The sequence below is a fragment of the Telopea speciosissima genome, chromosome 5 (genome assembly GCF_018873765.1).
Source record: "Telopea speciosissima isolate NSW1024214 ecotype Mountain lineage chromosome 5, Tspe_v1, whole genome shotgun sequence".
NCBI lineage: Eukaryota > Viridiplantae > Streptophyta > Magnoliopsida > Proteales > Proteaceae > Telopea > Telopea speciosissima.
In genome coordinates, this window is record NC_057920.1 from 45139859 (window position 1) to 45158444 (window position 18586).

At 43.6% G+C, this 18586-nt stretch overlaps 1 protein-coding gene across 1 annotated transcript; it reads left to right on the forward strand.

Moving 5' to 3' along the window:
• Positions 1-233: 233 nt before the first annotated feature.
• LOC122663002 lies at positions 234-764 on the forward strand. The gene has a single exon (XM_043858709.1). The coding sequence runs from the start codon at positions 234-236 to the stop codon at positions 762-764; it is 531 nt and encodes a 176-aa protein (XP_043714644.1).
• The last annotated feature ends 17822 nt before the right edge of the window (positions 765-18586 follow it).

Below are 18586 nucleotides of genomic sequence, written 5' to 3' on the forward strand. Positions count from 1 at the left end.
ACTATATGGCTCGGGAGACCTTCAAAGAGAAGGACACTTTAGCCACCGCCTATATTCTTAGCTCCATTGATAAGAGCCTCCAGAGCTCATGTGATGACCTGGAATCGGCCAGGGATGTGATGGAACACTTAGAGTAGACTTTTGGCAGGCAAGATCGTCTTGCATGCCAACAAATCTCCTCAGCGCTATTCTCAGTAAAGATGCATGACAGTACTATAATCTAGGATCATATGATGAAGCTTACCAAGCTCTTCTTTGGATTGGATAATAAGGGTACTCTATTTGAGTTGGACTTCAAGATAGAGATTATCTTTGCCTCACTTCCTGACGCCTATAGCTCCTTTATCATGAACTTCCACATGAATAAAGTGGTGGTCAACAACGTCTCTGAGCTTACTAACATGCTTATAGAAGCAGAAAGTACGCTTAAGAAAAATAAGGTTGTTTCTCTTGTTACTGAGAAGAGTTCTCAGGGTTCAAAGAACAAGAAAAAGAAGAGGACTAAGAAAAGCAAGAAAAGCAAGTCAACTGGTGTGAAAGAGGGAGGAGTGCAGAAGAAAACGGCCAAAGCTGACAAAGGAAAGTGTTTCCATTGTGGCAAGACTGGACACTGGAAAAGAATCTACCAAGAGTACCTAGCTTCCTTGAAGAAGGACAAGCCAGAGACAGGTATTTTTAAATCTTTTGTTGTTTCTGAATCTCTTATGTTGGTTGGACCAACTAACATGTGGTGTGGACTCTGGGTCCACCACACACATTTGTAATAAGTTGCAGGGGTTTTAGGAGAGTAGAAGGATAAGAAGGAAAACTAGCTTGATGATTGACTTGACTTGGTGGTTCGGCAAGACAGACTCGTTCAGCTCGATGCGGAAGGTGGGCTTGCTTAGAGAGCAATAGCACGGAAAGAAGCAAGAGAGCACAACTGAAGGTGTTTGTCTTGGACAGCCTTCCGTGACAAGGCGTAATGGCAGTCCACTTCCCCCAGGTTACGGAATGAAGTCCCAATGGAAGCAGGTAGAGGGCTCTACAAGCGCCTTCTGTCGATCACGGCCCTTGCCTTAAGTGTTGTGCCTATGGACGGTTGGGATTCTACCGTAGATCGAGTTCTGGATTGGGGCACAGGTCTGATCATCGACCTCCCAGTCTATCTCAATTCAAGGGGGAGTTTTTAAACCTTTAGTGCAGTGAGAGCATGAGAGTTCTTGAGACCGAGGAGGGGCACCCCTGGGCAATGATTAAGTGAGAGAGGAATGCTTGAGACCAGGTAGGTGTAGGAAGTGTCAGTTGAGTCATCCAATGAATCGAAAATCGGCTATTTCAGACATAGAATCGGCATATCCACTTTCTTCTAAGCTGGGATCTTCCTTCCCTGGCATGGCTCACTCCACATGCTCCACCTGTGTCATCCAACAAATCATATGTTACAAGATCACTTCACTGGCTGGTCTCTCAATATCTCTCTTAATTCGAAGATCCAGGATTTGAATTGATGTCCTTTCATTGATTCCTGTTTCATTGATTCCTCCTAAAGATTTCATTTCAATTGGAATTTGGTTATTCATGATGTATTTTTGAAGGTGCAAGAAAGGTTCCCGAAAGAAAGAAGTCCGAAAGTTATTTCAAACAAAATAGGTTCCATTCCGAAGTGTATTTCCACATATTGAAAAGCTATTTTCTTTGTCAGCCATCTTCGGCCTCCAAACCCTTCCAGAAAACACCAATGAAAAGAGGGATCATCACAAAAAGAAAAATAAATAAATATAGAAAGAAAGAAGTAAAAAGTCGCTAGCCTGGTTGGTTTAAGGGGGCGGGCATTATGATCAACAACTCACTCTCTGGAGAATTGCATTGCCACCGCATATAGCATGGGGAATCTGGTTAGCAATAAACCCACATTTAGGAACAAAAGATAGACTCCAGAGCAACTAGAGCTCTTCTTCTCTAAAATCTGGCAATTCTTAGCATTCCCCTTCACCCCAAGACTAAACAAAGTTCATGATGCAGAACTCTTTTGGTTCATCCTATCTTATTGGCTTAGTTCATCCTAAATTAAAATGAAATAAATATCTTCCAAATTGGGGAATATAAATAAAGATCTTTTTTTTTTGCTAGAAGTTGGAAAGAAGAAACTGAAAAATAGAATCGCTCTCGCTCTCCGCCTCACATTTGACAACCACTTTAAAGAGCAAGATCGACTAGGAAAGAGAAGTATAGGCCCTCCTTGAGATGGGGAGACCCCTATCCGGTGGTTTTTTTGGACAAAGCAACTGGAAATCGATCCTAGAAAGAGCAATCCGAATGAGAGAGATACAAAGCATCATTAATAGCTAAAAAAAATATTGAGTCAAAACTTTGAAAAGATTTGCCCTAGGTTGCTAAAATGACCACCATTCGTGTCATTCTAGCCTTGGCTGCAATTAAAAAGTGGTCCTTATTTCAAAATAAAAGTAAAAGAGTAAGGCCATCATTGTAGCATTCTCACCAATTGATATTGACCGGCCGCTTTCCTTTCGAAAATGGCTTAGTGTCGACTGGCAGTTGACTTCTCTATGGATCACGAGTCACGAGTAAAGAGCTATGCTACCGAGCCTACTACAACTATTGTACCTATTTACCGATGCTACCGTTACTCTTGCTCCTCCTGATTGTTTTATTATTTTTTTATATATTTATTAATAAATAAAGAATTTTTTAGATTTATAAGTAGGAGATATCCAGATGGGAATGATAAAAAAAGAGAATAGAATAGAATCACAGCTAATATTGAAGAATTTTTGAATGTAGGTCCTTTCTTTCCATTCCCATAGTTCTTTTAACCACCTGGGCGCTACGTAAAGTCTAAGAGCAGGGCGGGTTACTAAAGTGACAATGCAAGGCTACTGCTTCAGAGAATCTTTCAATAGACAGAGCTTAGTAGAGTGTTGAAGGGAGCACTTGGTTCATCATCTGCATTTAAGTACTTGGAGCATTGGAGAGGCAAAAGGTCAAACCAATCCATTCATCAAGTCCATCTCGCATCTTGAAAGTGGTCTTCCATTCGTCACCCGGTGAAGTTTTTTCTTGGAAGTTTCAACCTTGTTGACTATGACAATAGTCGCGACTATAAACAGACTCGCGACTATGGTAGGGCGGTATGTTATGCTCTCTCGCGACCCCCACTCTAATCAAAATACTATAGGCCCCTACTGAAGATTCTGCTGCTGGATGTCACAGTTCTGGGGCGCCATGATCCTTCTCTCTGGAACAATCGAGGGCACTGATTGACTGCATCAATCATCTCTTAGTGAGCTATTTATTGCCGCCAATAGTGCTTCACTTACATGCAAGGTGGCACGCCAGCGCCAGGTAGAGCTATCATGCTAGGCAAAGGAGATGCATTTCTGGTACTGGTGGTACTTGACAAGCTCTCAGGGAATAATCTCAGAAATCAAAAGAAGCGGCTGGGCGAGAACAAGAAGCGGTCATCATCCGGCGGCCGGTAGCTCTACTAAGCGAAGAACCACTCGTTGCCTTTTCTTTGCGAATAACATGTGCAGGTAGCCTAGGAGAAGAGAAGCAAGCTACCCTCGCCTACCTCCCATCTATATTTATAGGCAGAAATGGTAAACATAAAGCTGATTTAGGAGTCAGGGGAAGATTGAGCATCTCAAGAATCGATAGGTGGAGGGCAGGGAGGGCCTCTTCTGTTGGTCAAGAGGCATCACTACTTTAGTAGGGAGTCCACCGCCTGCTTGCTTTATTATAAAAATAGGGGTGTGCAGGCCTGCCCCTATTTTTAGTCGGTGATTCACTACCTAAGCGAAGAAAAGGCTGGATCAAGAAAAGGGGGTACTACGAGCCCTCTGCCCCATGCATCTAACCAGCTCGCGTGGTTCACCTAAGGTGGTCCCACTCATGTCTGTTTTAAATTCATGTTTCCAGTCTCAGCTGTAGTAGACCCTTATCTGAAAGTATGATTTGATAGTAGAAGGAAGTCTCCTCTAGGTAGGTCCACTCCTTGTCTTCTTTCAATGCTTTGGGAACCAGGCACCCTAAATGATTGATTGATCTATGTGTTCCCATCCATCCCTGTGTTCCACGTCATTTATATGATGCAACCTCGCCGCTCCCATTGGGCCCAGCTCGATCTATGCTCTCTACATGCATTACCCAGCAAGTGGAGGCTCAAAAGCTGATTCAACCGACCAATGGGGCAAGCTCGCCTATCGCCGCTTTGATCAAGGAGAAAGCCCAGTCAGCCCCCTTATCGATGCAGGACACATGACCCATAGCTCGGCCTTCGCTTTTTAAGGCTTCCTCTACCCACATCTCTATGTGCCCGCACCACTTCCATAAGCAAATGGGGCTCTCAGGCCGGGACATCTGGCAGAATGCTTGGCCTCCTGCGCTGGAAGCGCCACTTGAAGGGTGAGCTTCTAGCGGTTAGTTTCTAGTCTATAGGCATTCTAAGCTAGAAGGCAGGTTGAGTTTTTTTTTGGCCTACACCAGAAAGAATTTTTCTTCTTCGATAGGCGAAGCTTCATCAAGCAAGAAATGCATTATTGGTCGAATGAAGATGGGTGCCTCGATTCAATAAAATAGAGGACAAGGGGGTTGTGGCCACTTTTGACCCCTCCTATAGCTGAGAGCCTAGTTGATATAAAGGCCCATGCCTTGCTGTAGCAATGGCAATAAGGAGACGAACCATGGTAATCTTAGCAACAGGGCTGAACGTCTCCTCATAATCAAGCCCATATTGTTGAGTGAACCTCTTTGCCACTAAGAGAGCACTGGACCCCTCCTGTAAACCCCTTTTTAAAAGCCTTGTTCATAGCGCATCCACCTTCTTACTTGCTGCTGATCATAGACCGCCCTAAATTTGGATCAAATAAGGTCCTTGTGAAATTAAAGCAGCAGCCGTAAGCTGATCATAGACCATCCTTGCTTGCATTCATCAAAGGGTAGCTTTCGTGCCCTTCCTGCCTACTGAATTTGATGTGAACTATCGTGACAGCTCTTCAAATTCTATTCTGTCTGATTATATATGTATATGAAACAAAGTACTTCTATTCTGTCTCTATTTCTTTTCAAATTTTGAGGATGAGCCGATTGATCCTAACATCATTTATGAGGAGCAGGACGATGAAGCCTTCTCCCCATTTACAACGTACGTTCAGTGATTACTTACACAATACACCACGCTATTAGTTGATCAAAATCTTTTATTTTTCACAAAAGAATGTTCTTTTAATTGAAAGAAAACTGGCATTATTGAATGAGACTAGATGCATACCCAAAGAAAGTTGTTTGAACTATCGAAATGGTAAGATATGGGTGAGAGTTCTCGCAGATCTCCCTATTACCGGGAAACCTACAGAAGTGAGAATGGGAAGAAGAATTACTGATTAGTAAAACCCATATCTGTAGAAAAGAAAGAAATATAGGAAAGGAATTCTTTATATGGTAAAAAATTCATTTATCTCGATTATTTCATAAGAAAAAAGAAAAAAAAAGAAACCCTAGCAGCTTAAGCAAGCCATGCATGCCTTGCATCACGCCACAGCTTCAAGGGCTCAACGCAGAATGAATCGTAGACTGAGCGACTCGCCCGAGCAAGGCGCCAAACAAGGTTTTGGCTGGCAATTTTTATTATTTTAGTTGGAGTGCTCTCGAGAGGATAATGTTTTATTTGATTTAAATAACAATTCAACGTTTTTATGTTCACAGGGGAGCCGTCAGGGTAAAGCACATATCCCCGAATCTTGTGTCGATTCGATAAAATGCCTTGCTGGTGGATCTCGTGCTTTCTTTTTTTGAGCACTTTTCAAAGTCAACCTGAAGGAAGCCTCATGTTTCATTATTCTCCTTCTTGAAAATGCTTCTGAATTAGATCCTTGATTAGACATATGGTGATTTCATCTTTAGGGTTCCTTCCGGTGTGAACTAGAGCTGGAAGACTGCCCTCGTTCCAACGGGGTGTTTGAGCTTAAATAATCAAGTGTTTCACATGTGTCTCTTTCTTCTCACTGATCGCTCTTGGATTTTCTAAGATCAGAGCAGCAGTCAGGGGTCTCTTGGTCTTTGGAGTCAATGGCGTTTGGTTCATTTCAGAAGCCCGAACGAGAGTTGACTTATTTCAGTGTAGGTTTTTATTCCTAACTTCTCACCCTATAAGGTGGTCCACCCATACTTGATTGAGCTATTAGGCTCCACACATTCGTCGGCCAACCAACTATTAGTTGAACTATCCGAATTCTTTGTCTTCATGGAATAATTTGAAGCATCGGTATGTACCTCGAACGGCTTAGCATGATCCGGCAAGGCCAGCACTGGATCAGTTTTGAATGAGAGAAAGAAGTGAGGAATCCTCTTTTCGACTCTGACTCTCCCACTCCAGTCATTGCTTTTCTTTCTGTTACTTCGAAAGTAGCTGCTTCAGCAGTAGCACTACCATGAGTTGACTAAGCGGATGTTGCACCAGTAGACCAGATCAGGATAAAAATCCATAGCCAAATCTTCTAGGTCCATTAACAGCATCTAAGGAAGCGAAAGCAGTCCAAGCACGAATACCTTCGTTTAAGAGAATACTTTTGGTGTAGAAAGTCTCAAATTCAGGATCTTCCGCTGCACGGATTGCCTGGGAAACGAAGTCATAGGCACGTAGGTTCAGAGGCAGACCGACTACCTTTAGCCCTCTAATCCAAGACTTGAAAAGCAGACAAGAACTTCTCTCTTGTCTATGTATATAAAATTTCTGAGTTCTCTTTCCCTTCCCCACCCGCCACCACAACCCACCGGGGCGTTAGCATGCATTGATGCCGGAGCGCGCTTATAGGTTGTGCGCGCCTGACTCATAATTTGGCTCATGGAGTTCATTCTTTATATAAAGGTAAGGTATTTTCTTCGCTCCATAGTTTGCATCATAACAGGTTCAAGCAACGTGAGAATTCGACCGAAATCTCCAGCTAGCGTCACCTTGACCCGAAATCTCTCCAAATAGACCCCGATATTCACCGGGACACTCTCGTAGTAAATTCTCCTTTCCTCGATGAACTGATGAACTAAAGTCCGAGCTGGAACAAAAATCTCATTAGATGTGGAGCGCGATAAAATAATTTTTCTCTCCAAGCGAAGCCTGTGAAAAACACGATCACCTACCAATAGAAGGCTTTTTGCGTTCAGTCAATCTACGCAGAGTGAATCGGTCCCTAAGGAACCCCTAAAAGGGCTGCGTCACCAACTCTTTTTTCCACTGCAGTATAATCCCCTATAGCTGTTGTAGGGCCATCTCCCATACAAGTTTTCTGTCAGATTTGATAGTTTCCACGAAGTTCATTCATCCCCCGTATGAAAGTGGTTAAGGTTTTCCTGCACTATACAGAGGGCCCTGCCCCATATGCGCCAACCAATCAAAGAACATTGATGTTCACAAGAACAGACCAGAAAATTCATGCATTTAAAAAAATGTATCTTTTAAAAACATTGATAAATCAATGCTTTTATATCTTGCAATTTGTTCTTCAGTTTGAGTCCCGGTTGGAGTCTTCTAAAAGGAACATCGGCTCTCACAATTCCATCTCCGTCTACCAAAACTACTGGAAATGTTCCAAAAAAAAGTTGGCATATGGCATACAAAAAGCTCATGTCCTTCTTTATCTCTAAAGACGGGATGTCCGCTCCGAAGGGACTATCTTTTTAGACTCGTGTGTTTTGCAGAATGAATAAGATGTGATTCTCAGTCGAAATGTCTTTGTCCGAATCTAGTTTTCAGTCAATATAGCCTTGTCTAAAATTGCATTGATGAGTTGGAGTAATGCTTGTTGCGTCTCAGTCTTCTTCTTTTATATAGGGTGGTCATAGATCAGCTTTTCTTCGCTGGCTTCGCTAGGTTGGTGGCAAAGCAACCTGTAGTTTTCTTCGCTGGCTTCTGCCTTCCTGAGCTATCCCTGTGATCTAGGGCATTTTCTGAAAGCTCCTCCATCTAAGCTTCTGCTTGCTCATAACTTGACTCGCCTACCAGATGAGACCTTTCATTTTTAACCAAAGGCCTTCCGCCATCCCAAAAACTGCTTGATTTATACGAGCCACTTGAGATGATGTCTTTGAGATTTTTCAACATTTTCATGCTAAAGTTGAAAGGGAAAGAGGAAAACCTTTAAAGTGTATTCACCCCTATAGAGTAAGTGTTGGTGGGGAATATACTTCGAAGCAGTTTAGAAAAAAAATAGATAATTTGGTATCTAATTGTATAAAGGCAGGCGCGGATATATGAATAGGAGATGTTGTGCGGGTATCTATAGGACCTAATTATCAACAGGTTCTCCAAAAACATTAAAAATTCATCCGATCGATCCAACGTTTTCAACCCACCCCTCAGTAAGGGCCTGCCATAAGTAAGCACGAAAGAAAAGAAGGCAATCAGGAGAAGAAAGAGCTCGTGAGTAACTAGCAAAACAAAGCACTCAACTGAAGCGAACTCCTACTCCGCAAAAGTTTTTAGAGGGACTATTTCACTTTTGGGTGGTGGTAAACTTTTCCTGTAGCGCTTGCTTCAGATTCGTCTTATGACTGGGCCCAACTCTAAACCAAGAAGAAAGTCCTTCCGCCCCTATTTGAGTAAGGTGCGCGCTAGAACAAGGCAAGCCAAAGGCTCGATTCCGCGCCTTAGCTGATCGTAGACCAAAGAAGCAACGACTAGCTGATCTACGACCTGTTTTATCAATAGGGTTGGTATTGCTCCATCGTTTAGTTTATAGTTTAGTAATTTTTTACTCACATAAGAGTTGCATTTTTGCCAATTTTTTTTTACTTAAGCTTAAGTCAAAATATTACTATGGGTTGGTTCAGTGAGTATCTTATTTTCTTTTCATTCTATATTAAAATGAAATCTTTAGCGCTGGATTATTAAAAGTTTCTGAATACCCAGAATGGCTGGCCAATATAGTACCCGTCCCAAAGAGAGATGGCAGGGTTAGAATGTGCATGGATTTTAGGGACCTGAATAAAGCAAGCCCTAAAGATGATATCCCATTACCACACATCGATATCCTTGGGTGGCCTCTAATTGAGCGAGGCGTTCCTTGAGATTCGATCCTGATGTGCCCTGGGTAGCATCAGTGGCCATTACAGCGATGGGACCACTCCCGAGCGATCGAGGTGATGATGCAAGGGAGGCTCTTGGTGACGATGTTGGTGAAGACACCGGCGAGACCCAAGCGCTTACAGCGCCTCCTCATTGAAAAGAGACATGACCGATAGCTAAATTAGTGTGCGAAGTTAGTAAGGATCTCCGACTCCGCGAACGTAGATCATAGACCAACCTCAAGTGCCTGATATGAATGTTTTATGAATTTCATACGGGACTACTTACTTACCTAAAGTTCGCTTCTAGAACACCATCGGTGACCGAAGCAACACCCTTTGGTCGATGGTTTTTCGATCCGATCTCTCACTTGAAGAAAGATAGCCACTTGGATTATCTACGTATGATAGAGTTCTATTTTCAGTACATTGAATGTCCTTCCGTTTTCTTGCTGGGCAGGGGCCCTTTAGGCCCTTATGGTGTGCAAGTTGGGTTGATGCTTAAGGAAATGGAGGCATAAGGAAGCTGAATGATAGTGTGATAGAGAGAGGGAGCGATCGTAGAGTTTGAAGAGGGTAACTTTACGCTTCGACCAATTAAAGAAATTAGCCACTAGACCAAAGAGGTGTCGCTTAACGATACAGAGAGACTGCGAACGCTAGGCCTAAAAACAAAACTTTGATGGAGCAATGAATCAAAATGGCAGTGGAGTAGGAGACAAAGTCATATCACCCAAAGATGCTTATATTCTGATTTCCTTGAACTTCGCCTGCACTAACAACGAGGCCGAATACCTAGCGGGAAAGAGCATGGATTCGTCATTGGCAGTTCCGGTAACAATGGCGGTTCTTTTCTTTCTCCTACGTAACAACGAGCTTTGCACCCTTCGCAGCAGCCTCAATTGCAGCAAGCTTTGGCATCATCATTTCTTTCCACATGAGATGCAAGACTTTCATGGAGTTCCCTCTCTTTCTTTGGCAGATGGTTTGTCATAATTATTTTCTTTGTCTCTTGTGGGATCCTTTTTCCACAAACAAAGGAATTGTACAGTACGAAATAGCAATGCTACCTATTTCGAAGAAGATAGATGATGGGAGTCCAAGAGTTTCTATTGATTGGATTGAAGGTAAATGATTGATCATGAATTGACTGGTGGATTGATGGCATTCATTTCTCATTACTGCCTTCATCACGGCTATTCTTCAAGTGGGGCGGGCAGTAGGACCACCAATCAAACTCTTAGTCCAGTGGTTGTGGTTCTTATCCTCCGTTAGTCTAGTGGTAAGAGCAGTTATCCTAGTAGTGCATTACTTTAGAGGTCAGAGGTCTATCAGCTAACCATATCTAAAGGTGAGGAAAGAGAGCTATATAGCTTGCCTGCCAAGCCGATAGGCAAAGGGTCAAAGGATAGAGCGTGCAAAGTCGATCATGCACCTGTCGTGTGACCCGTTGGTCCTAAGCAATGTCTTTCGCGAAGTGACCCACATCTACATAGCTCTCCTTTATGTTAGGGGGGAACTCAAATGAAACTTTGATCGGATGCTCCCCTGGTGGTCGAGCTGATTTACCGCTGACGCCCCTATTGAGTTTTGGTTTTCTTGCTGGGGCTCATCCGTTGCTTGTTCGCTCATGCAGTTTCTTCTTTTCTTTGCTCCGGAGTTTGCTGGGTGGAAGCAGGCAGCAGGGCTTGCAACACCGGATACACGGAATTGGGATCTCTCTCGGAATTACTAAATGAAATGCCAACCGTTGTCCTTCAGGCTAACTAACTCAACTCAGATGCCATAACTCTTCTTTCCTCCGTTCACTCCTCTCTTAGTTCACCTCAAAACCAAAGGGAATAGCGGAATATAGAAAGTTCCGCTGTGAATGAAGTTGTAGATACTGAATTTTGTCACCCCCCCGACGATAATGATAACGGAACACAGACAGACATCGGTATCTCTCTCAAGAAGGACTCTTGTCACCCTAACATCCATAAAATGACTCATAAGACCCTTTACTGAACATTGAAGGAGGTACTGCTCACCCTCCCACGGCGCCGTGGAAATCTCCACGGCACCGTGGAGGCCCACGCTGGCACCACTGTACTTTTTCCACGGTGTCGTGAGGGGGGGTGACATCAGCCTGCTGACGTCACCCATGGCGCCGGGGAAAAGTCCCCCACGACGCCGTGGACATCTGGACGACACCGTGAAGGGAAGATTTTCCCCTATAAATAGGAGGGTCCCCCTCCCCTATAAACAGGAGCCGTTACTCTGTTTGCATCCAGGTGACGAGAGTCTTTTATAAAGCTGTTACTCTGCCCAAAGTTTGAGTAGCGAAACCTATCTCATTTAGTCCTTACTCTGTCCGACAAGAGAGAGGCAAGCCGATTGTCCGTCTCCACCTGAGCCATGGGACATCATATATTGCATATCTTGGTGCATTTTTACTCTTTTCTTGTATTTCTTGACAGATATTTATCTCTTTCTTTCTCATTATTTTTTGGCATAATGTAGACAATTAAAGTAGTTCGTTTTAGTGTACATAATAAATGATTTTTTCGTTCTTTATCATGATTTATCCTTGCATGTTAATATAGAACATATTATTAGGAGAGAATGTTCGTCGTTTTGTAGCATCTATTACAGAGAGACCGGTTTTGATCTGGCGAGGTGGGTGCCTAACACCTTTCCACACTCGTAACCTGACCCCTTACCTGGACCTCTGGTCGGACCATATGGAGACACGTAGCCCGATACTATTCTCAACAGATAGGGCTACACCTAATGGGTCCTAGGCCCTAACCCTAGGTAGCGACTTCACATTATTTTAGTATATTATGCATGATCCCAAACCTCTGATATTATTCTTAAACATTTGATAATATTACCCAGCATTAATATGCCTGCACCCCACTAAGGTTGAGGAACCCTCGTCAAAGAAGCGAGGACCACGGTACTTATAGAAGTCTCTATCCCATAGACTGAACTTCACGGTTATGGATACGAGTTCCAAAGGCTCCACCAAGTTCTGTCTATAGCTCGTTCATCAATTCACTCAACCACTCAGACTCTCATTGATTTTTTTTAGGGTAGGGCTAGGATTCAAAAAAAAAAGGACCTGCCCATAGTATGAACTAATAACTATAGAACTTATAACCAACTCATTGCTTCGTGTTATCTAGATCCAAGGAAGCAGTCGATCAGCTATATACAATGGCTAGCACGCCAGAACAACAAAGACAAGGCTACATGTGCCCAATTATTAGTAAGCTGATCGTAGAGCACCATTGCGCGTTAGTGATCTATGACCAACCTTTTCTTGCTGCTGATCATAGACCACTCCAAGCGCCTTTAAGGGTTTTTGTAATACGGCTTTTGCTACGAGTGAAGCGCGCCATAAAGTAAAGCTAAAAGCCAAACAAAGCGGCAGAGGTACCATCATCTAGAGTTCTAGGCCTCTCTTCCTATATATTGGATTCGTCAGATCCTTTCTACAATTAGCTGTTAATGTGAATGAACCATAACTATGTAACCCTATTCCTAATAGATTGACCCCAAAATAGCATCTACAAATTATAAGAAATCCTAGAGAAGCCACAATTGCGGAATTTGTGCACGTTAGCAAGTGCAGTAGTTTGATTGCTGCTAGTGCGAAAGCCATTGATTGTGTGCTAGCGCGCTCTGGCTTTCTTCGCATGCTTGAGCGTGACGCGCTCTACCTCGTCCATTGAGTATAACAGAGAAAATGATGGTATAGCACTGAACATCAGGAAGATAATAGGAAATATGGTCCAAAGAATCTCGATAGTAGTTCCATGACCTACTGAAAAACTACAGTGCGCAACGGTGCTCGTAGATCCACTTTACTCCGCCCAAGTGCTTGTTGCTTGTTGCTTGCTGCTTGTGGGCTTGATAGCGCCACTCGTTACCACTAAACGCCGAAGGGGCACTATACCGCCCTAAGCGCCTTACTAAGCAAGATGCATTTTTGAGACATAGTGATCCATACTCTCTTTTGGGGGCTTAGGCGAGGACCCCTACCAGTTTCTTAATAATAAAAAAGAAGTTACAGGACGTAAAAGCCTAACCCCACCCCCAACTGACGCTTTTAATGAAATATTTTACTACTCAAGGGTTAAAGTATCATATCAAACCTCTATTGAGGAACCATCAATTATATAAATTATCTGTGTATCTTGGAAATCCCCTCCTCTCCTATGGGTTTTGGGAAAGACCCTACTCCCCTAGCTAATGAATGGTGAAAAAAATGAGCCAAGGTCGGTGGAAAAGGAATAGTAAAGCTTGTTTGGATAAAGGAAGCATTCATACTTGACCCGCATCTGGACGCCCCTTTCGGGCTCACTTCCTGACAACCTAGGCCACAAAAGGAAATGGACAGGCATTTACAAAAGCCCAGTAGGTCCTTTTTTGCTTGACCGCTAACTCATGAGCAAAGCCGCCTTTTGCCTCCCCTCATGCAGCATGAGCGGATCTTCACTAAAAGCCGGCTCCATTGGCAGACACTATGGACGACTCACTCTGCCATGAGAACAAAGAAAGCCGCACTATCTCCTTGCAGCTTCAGCTTGTCAAGGGAGTCAAGAAGGGCAAAGAAACCTTTGTGGCTGTGCTAGATGGGGGTGGGTCAAGTGAGGAGCTACCAACTATACTGTAATAGTAGAAGTTTGCTGGAAGGTCGGAAGGAGAAGTGTTATAAGCTTTGAATGGAAGCCCCGATAAACGGCGACAGTAACTCTAACTGTCCTAAGGTAGCGAAATTCCTTATCGCATAAGTAGCGACCTGCACCAATGGTGCAATGATTGCCCTGCTGTCTTCGACATGGACCTGGTGAAATTGAATTCTCCGTGAAGATGCGGATCTCATTGCTATCGGTGAAATGGTTCTCTTTCTGTAATCTCTTTGTAGAGGTATACCTAGGGAAATGTATGTGATAGAGTCGTAAACTAGTATAGGCTGAATCAGACAATCAGATAAGTCCAACCTCAGTCAAGGTAGCAGTGGAGGACTTCGAGAAGTGCCATGCATGGTTGCCCCCGGTCCCTTCTTTCTCTCGGTCCCACCCAGCTGAGAAAATACAGCTCGCACACTTGGGCAGAGTAAAGCTGATCGTAGATTCTGAGTTTCTTTTTTTTTTATTTTGTTAGTTTCCTAACTCAAGATTTACCCCTCTAAAAATATCTATTTACCATATTTAGTCCCTAATTATAGAAAAGCCCCCCGATTACAATGGAGAGAAAGCCTAGTTTGAGCTAAACTCTTAATGCCAAGACCTCCTTCTTCAAAAGGAAGAGAAATGTTGTCCCATTCAACCCAACTATGTCTAGACTCTCCATTGGAACTCCATAGAAAATTGGTAAAGGCAGCTTGCAAAGAATAAAGCACATTTTTAGGGACTTTCAACACTGACATGATATGAATGGGCATGGCAGAAATAAAACTTTTAATGATAGTCATTTTACCACCAAAAGAGAGCAGCCTAGCCTTCCATCCTTCAAGCTTCAAGTGCCGAAATTTTAAGAGAAAGCAACATGCAATGAGACTGAGCAATCCCTAACTACTCCACCACCTGCAGCTATGTTATCTGTGGAGGATCCATCCGTATTAAGCTTGAGAAAAGGACCATCTGGAGGCTTCCCTAGGCCTCCTTCTAGTCCTACTTCCCTAATGTTAGGTGGTAGCATGTCAGGCTCAGCTAAAGCCGCTCACACACATCAACTTCAGCTGTAGCCGCTAAAGCAAGAGGGTAGGGGTACGTTCACAATTCTGCTACTAAAATGTACTCTTTATTGCCATCTGAAATAGGGGATATATAGGCTCACTTCTCGACTCAAAGTTCCGTTCGCTTCAATCGCTATTGATTCGGGACATGGAAACACTCTTTATAAAAAGCAAATCCACTACTCCTCCAGAGCTTCGCTATTGTCGAAGTGTAACCAGCAGCTTTAAGTGAGTTAGGGGGTTTGGCGTGCTTCTCGTCCATTAGAGCAGTGAAGTAACGCTAAAGGGTTAAACTATTAAAGAGTTGGAGTTCCTGTTTCAAGAAGTCAAGGGAGTTTCTTCTGTTGGTAGTGGTGCATATTGTGGTTGTTTTGGTACTTCTGTAAGCCTTGCACCTCTATTAGGTAATGCCTGAGTCGCAGCATCAAGGTCTGACCCAAATTGAGCAAGGGCGGCCACTTCGTGATATTGTGCCAATTCCAGTTTTGAACTACCGCAGACTTGTTTCATAGCAGGCGCGCTAGCGCGCCCCCCCTTAGAGTAAATAGTAGAGTAAGGCCGTTGCTTGTTTAGGGTTGAAGTGGAGCTTGTGCTTGACTAAGAGGGGGAAGCAGTTCAAAAGGAAAGCAAGTTGTGCTTGACCTTGAGAGATCGGTGGAGGTCTTTCCTTTCCTCTTGAGTGGAGTTCCCGCTCTGGCGTAGATCAGCAGGTATTCCAGTTGGGAAGTTGAGCTATTCCCTTGCTGTCTGCTCTGACCGATTGAACTACAATCCTAGAAAACTAGGTGTACAGCCTAAAAAAAATTAGAATTATTCATTAGATTTCATTCGAACCATTTAGTTTTGCCGTGTTGTAAATGTGATCTAAACTGGTGACTTGTTAGTGCTGGACAATTGCATGTGGATTCGCTGCGAGCCAGTTTGGGGAGGACAGGAAGCGATCCAATCTCTCTTCGATTCGATGTTGTCCAATCTATCTATTATCCAAAGTGTAGACCGGCCCAGTGAAAGGCAGTTCAACCAAAGCCGGTTCGTTGAAGAATTCCAAAAACAATTGGGGAAGGGAGAGTCGGTCGGCTCAAAGCCCGATGGTTGGAACAATGGCACGTGCCACAGGCTATGGATGAGATCTTGGCCCCCACTCCTCAGATTGTGGGGGGAAAGGATGATCAGTCAGTCTCCACTCGAGACGAACATGGTTTATGCGCTGCTAATGTAGCGGCTTGTTGAGTATTTGACAAACTCACACCATACAATAACGAATTGGGTTCGTATGGGCATTTTGGACGCAACTATTGAAATAGCTTCTCTGGCTAGAATTTCAAATACTCCACCCATTTCATAAAGTATTCGACCCAGTTTAATGACAGATACCCAATATTCAGGAGATCCTTTCCCCGAACCCATACGTGTTTTTGTAGGTCTTACTGTAACGGGTTTGTCTGGTAATATACGTACCCATATTTTTCCACCACGACGCACATACAAGACAGGTTTGGACATAACTTTCCGCATCTTCTTTCATCTGAGGCCAATAAAAATGAGCGCCAAGCAACATCATTGTTCGGTGCTGACCAGGATGTTCGGCCCAGCGAGTGTCGTGACACTCCTTCAATGAGTCCCTACGTATGTTTTTCCACCTTGGGATGAAAAGATTATTCCCTTTGGTGTAGGTAGCGCATGAATAGAACACATAGCCTAAGCGGAACTAAATATTCAACCAACCTATGATCCATTTATTTAATCAACTTACTATCAATAAACCATGTGTTAGATTCTCATTGCGGGAGATCTTGAAACTTGCCCGACTACTTACGCTATCTGGCGTGAGGGTAAAGCCCCCTTTATGAGTAAGGCGGTACGCCTAGCTACTTTATCAAAGAAGCTCAACAAAGTCAAAGCCTGTTGGACCGGATCAAAAAATGGAATCTTGGCTCAGCAGCCAGAACAGACAGGACGCTTGTCTCCTGAAGTTTTGGTTGTCCTGTTCGGATCAGGGCTGGGGCGTATACCAGGTGACTTAGAAAAGGATTGGTAACATGCTTCTAATAGTTAGTTTTTCCATTTGGGCAAGCACTTACCGCTATTTTTGGGGGGTTTGATATTGTGGTAGTTGTATGGTAAGGTAGGGCTTTAATGGTATGGTACGGGGTCAGGGGTAAGGAGTGACGCTAGGTAATTGGAGGTAAGGAATTGGGACGTGTTTCCTACCATGGGGATGACCCCTCCTGAGACTTATGGTGATCTATCTATATGGTCTCAGCCCGGGTCCTCGTACATTGAAGCTATCAAGTCCGTAAGAGGCGCTGTAAGAGTTCTAGGAGGGCGATTTCCTTTTCATGTCGCCTTCTTCCTCGCGTTCCTTGTATCTATCTTTTCTGAAAGGCGGGTCTTCCTAGCAAGTAATAAACCTTGCTAGTCAGTCATCTTTGATCCTGATCGGTCGACCTTTCCGATCCCAAAACAAACATAGTTCGACTCTCTTTTTTCGGTCATTCAGATGCAAAAATCCATGAAGGCAACGAGAGATGCCACCTGCTCTTTCCGTTTCTTCTCTTTCGGAGTGGAGCAATTTCCGTCTGTGTTTGATCATAGCAAATGGATTCTTGGAAAAGGCAACACTCAATTCTGGAAAGAAAACTGATTGGAGCTTGAGCTGGAGATCCTTGCTAATTTTAGTTCTGATATCACTATTAGAGAAGCTCTGCATTCTCCCTCCTTATTATTCATCTATATCTATCCCAATGAGCCATCTATCGAATCGTTGCAATGGATGTTCGATCCCGAAGAGAAGGAAGAGATTTTTGGAAAGTAGGTTTTTACGACCCGATAAAGAATCAAACTTATTTAAATGGAAAGGCGTCTTTAGACCTTGCAGTGGAAAGAGCAAGAAGAAAAGGGTGGTCGTAGATCTGGGAGTAGGAGAAGGGAAGAGAAGGGAATGTTAATTGAGGATGAGTAGGTGAAGAAACCAAAGGTAATGTCAATACAAGAGGTTTAGTCACCAGACAAGAGCTTCCCATCGACGAGAGTGGAAACAAAAGCTGACCATGGATGATAGACGAATCACCATAGGGTAGAGGCTATCCGAAACTCCTGATCCGATTTGGAGACGGCCGACATGCTGCGATCAAATGACTAAGACTAGGTTAGGTACACAACTTTTTCTCTTTTCCTGAACCCTTGATTGCTACCCTGATCTTAGCAAATCCGAGAGCAATCAGTGAGAAGAAAGAGCCACATGCCGAATACTTGATTATTTAAGCTCAAACACTATAGAATTCGTTCATTCTCCGAATGCCTTCTGCCGTTTAGAATCCTTGTGATCTTGTCCTAGTCGCTGGTAAGTCTCCTTATTACGATCCATATTCCATCATGACCTCCTTTCTATCTTTTTGTGCTAAAGAAATTGTTGTTTCGTAAGTAACTTAGTGCTTGCCCTTTAATTGGAAATGAAAGAAAAAAGAATTCATTCGGATCCTCCCACATGTTCAATCTATTTTTTGCACTTCGCATTTTCCATCTTCTCGTCTTAGTTCTTTTTTTTGCTGTCAATAGGTGCACGGAGCCGTAGCCCGGCATGTTCGCCCACTGGGCCGAGTGTTCACCCAAGCATGCGAAGAAAGTCAGAGTGCGCTAGCGTGCACTTCTTTTTTTGAGCCGGGCAAGAGGTGAAGGTTCGAAGACCTCCCAATAAGGAAGAGGGGAAAAAGGTGCTTTCATCTATCTCGACCAGTTTCCCGAGGTGTTGGAAATCCAGACCAGCTCAAAGAATCACTGGTTATCTATGACCACCCT

Excerpts from the sequence above, each read along its gene's own strand:
- LOC122663002 (XM_043858709.1), top strand. The coding sequence starts at position 234 with ATGAAGCTTACCAAGCTCTTCTTTGGATTGGATAATAAGGGTACTCTA.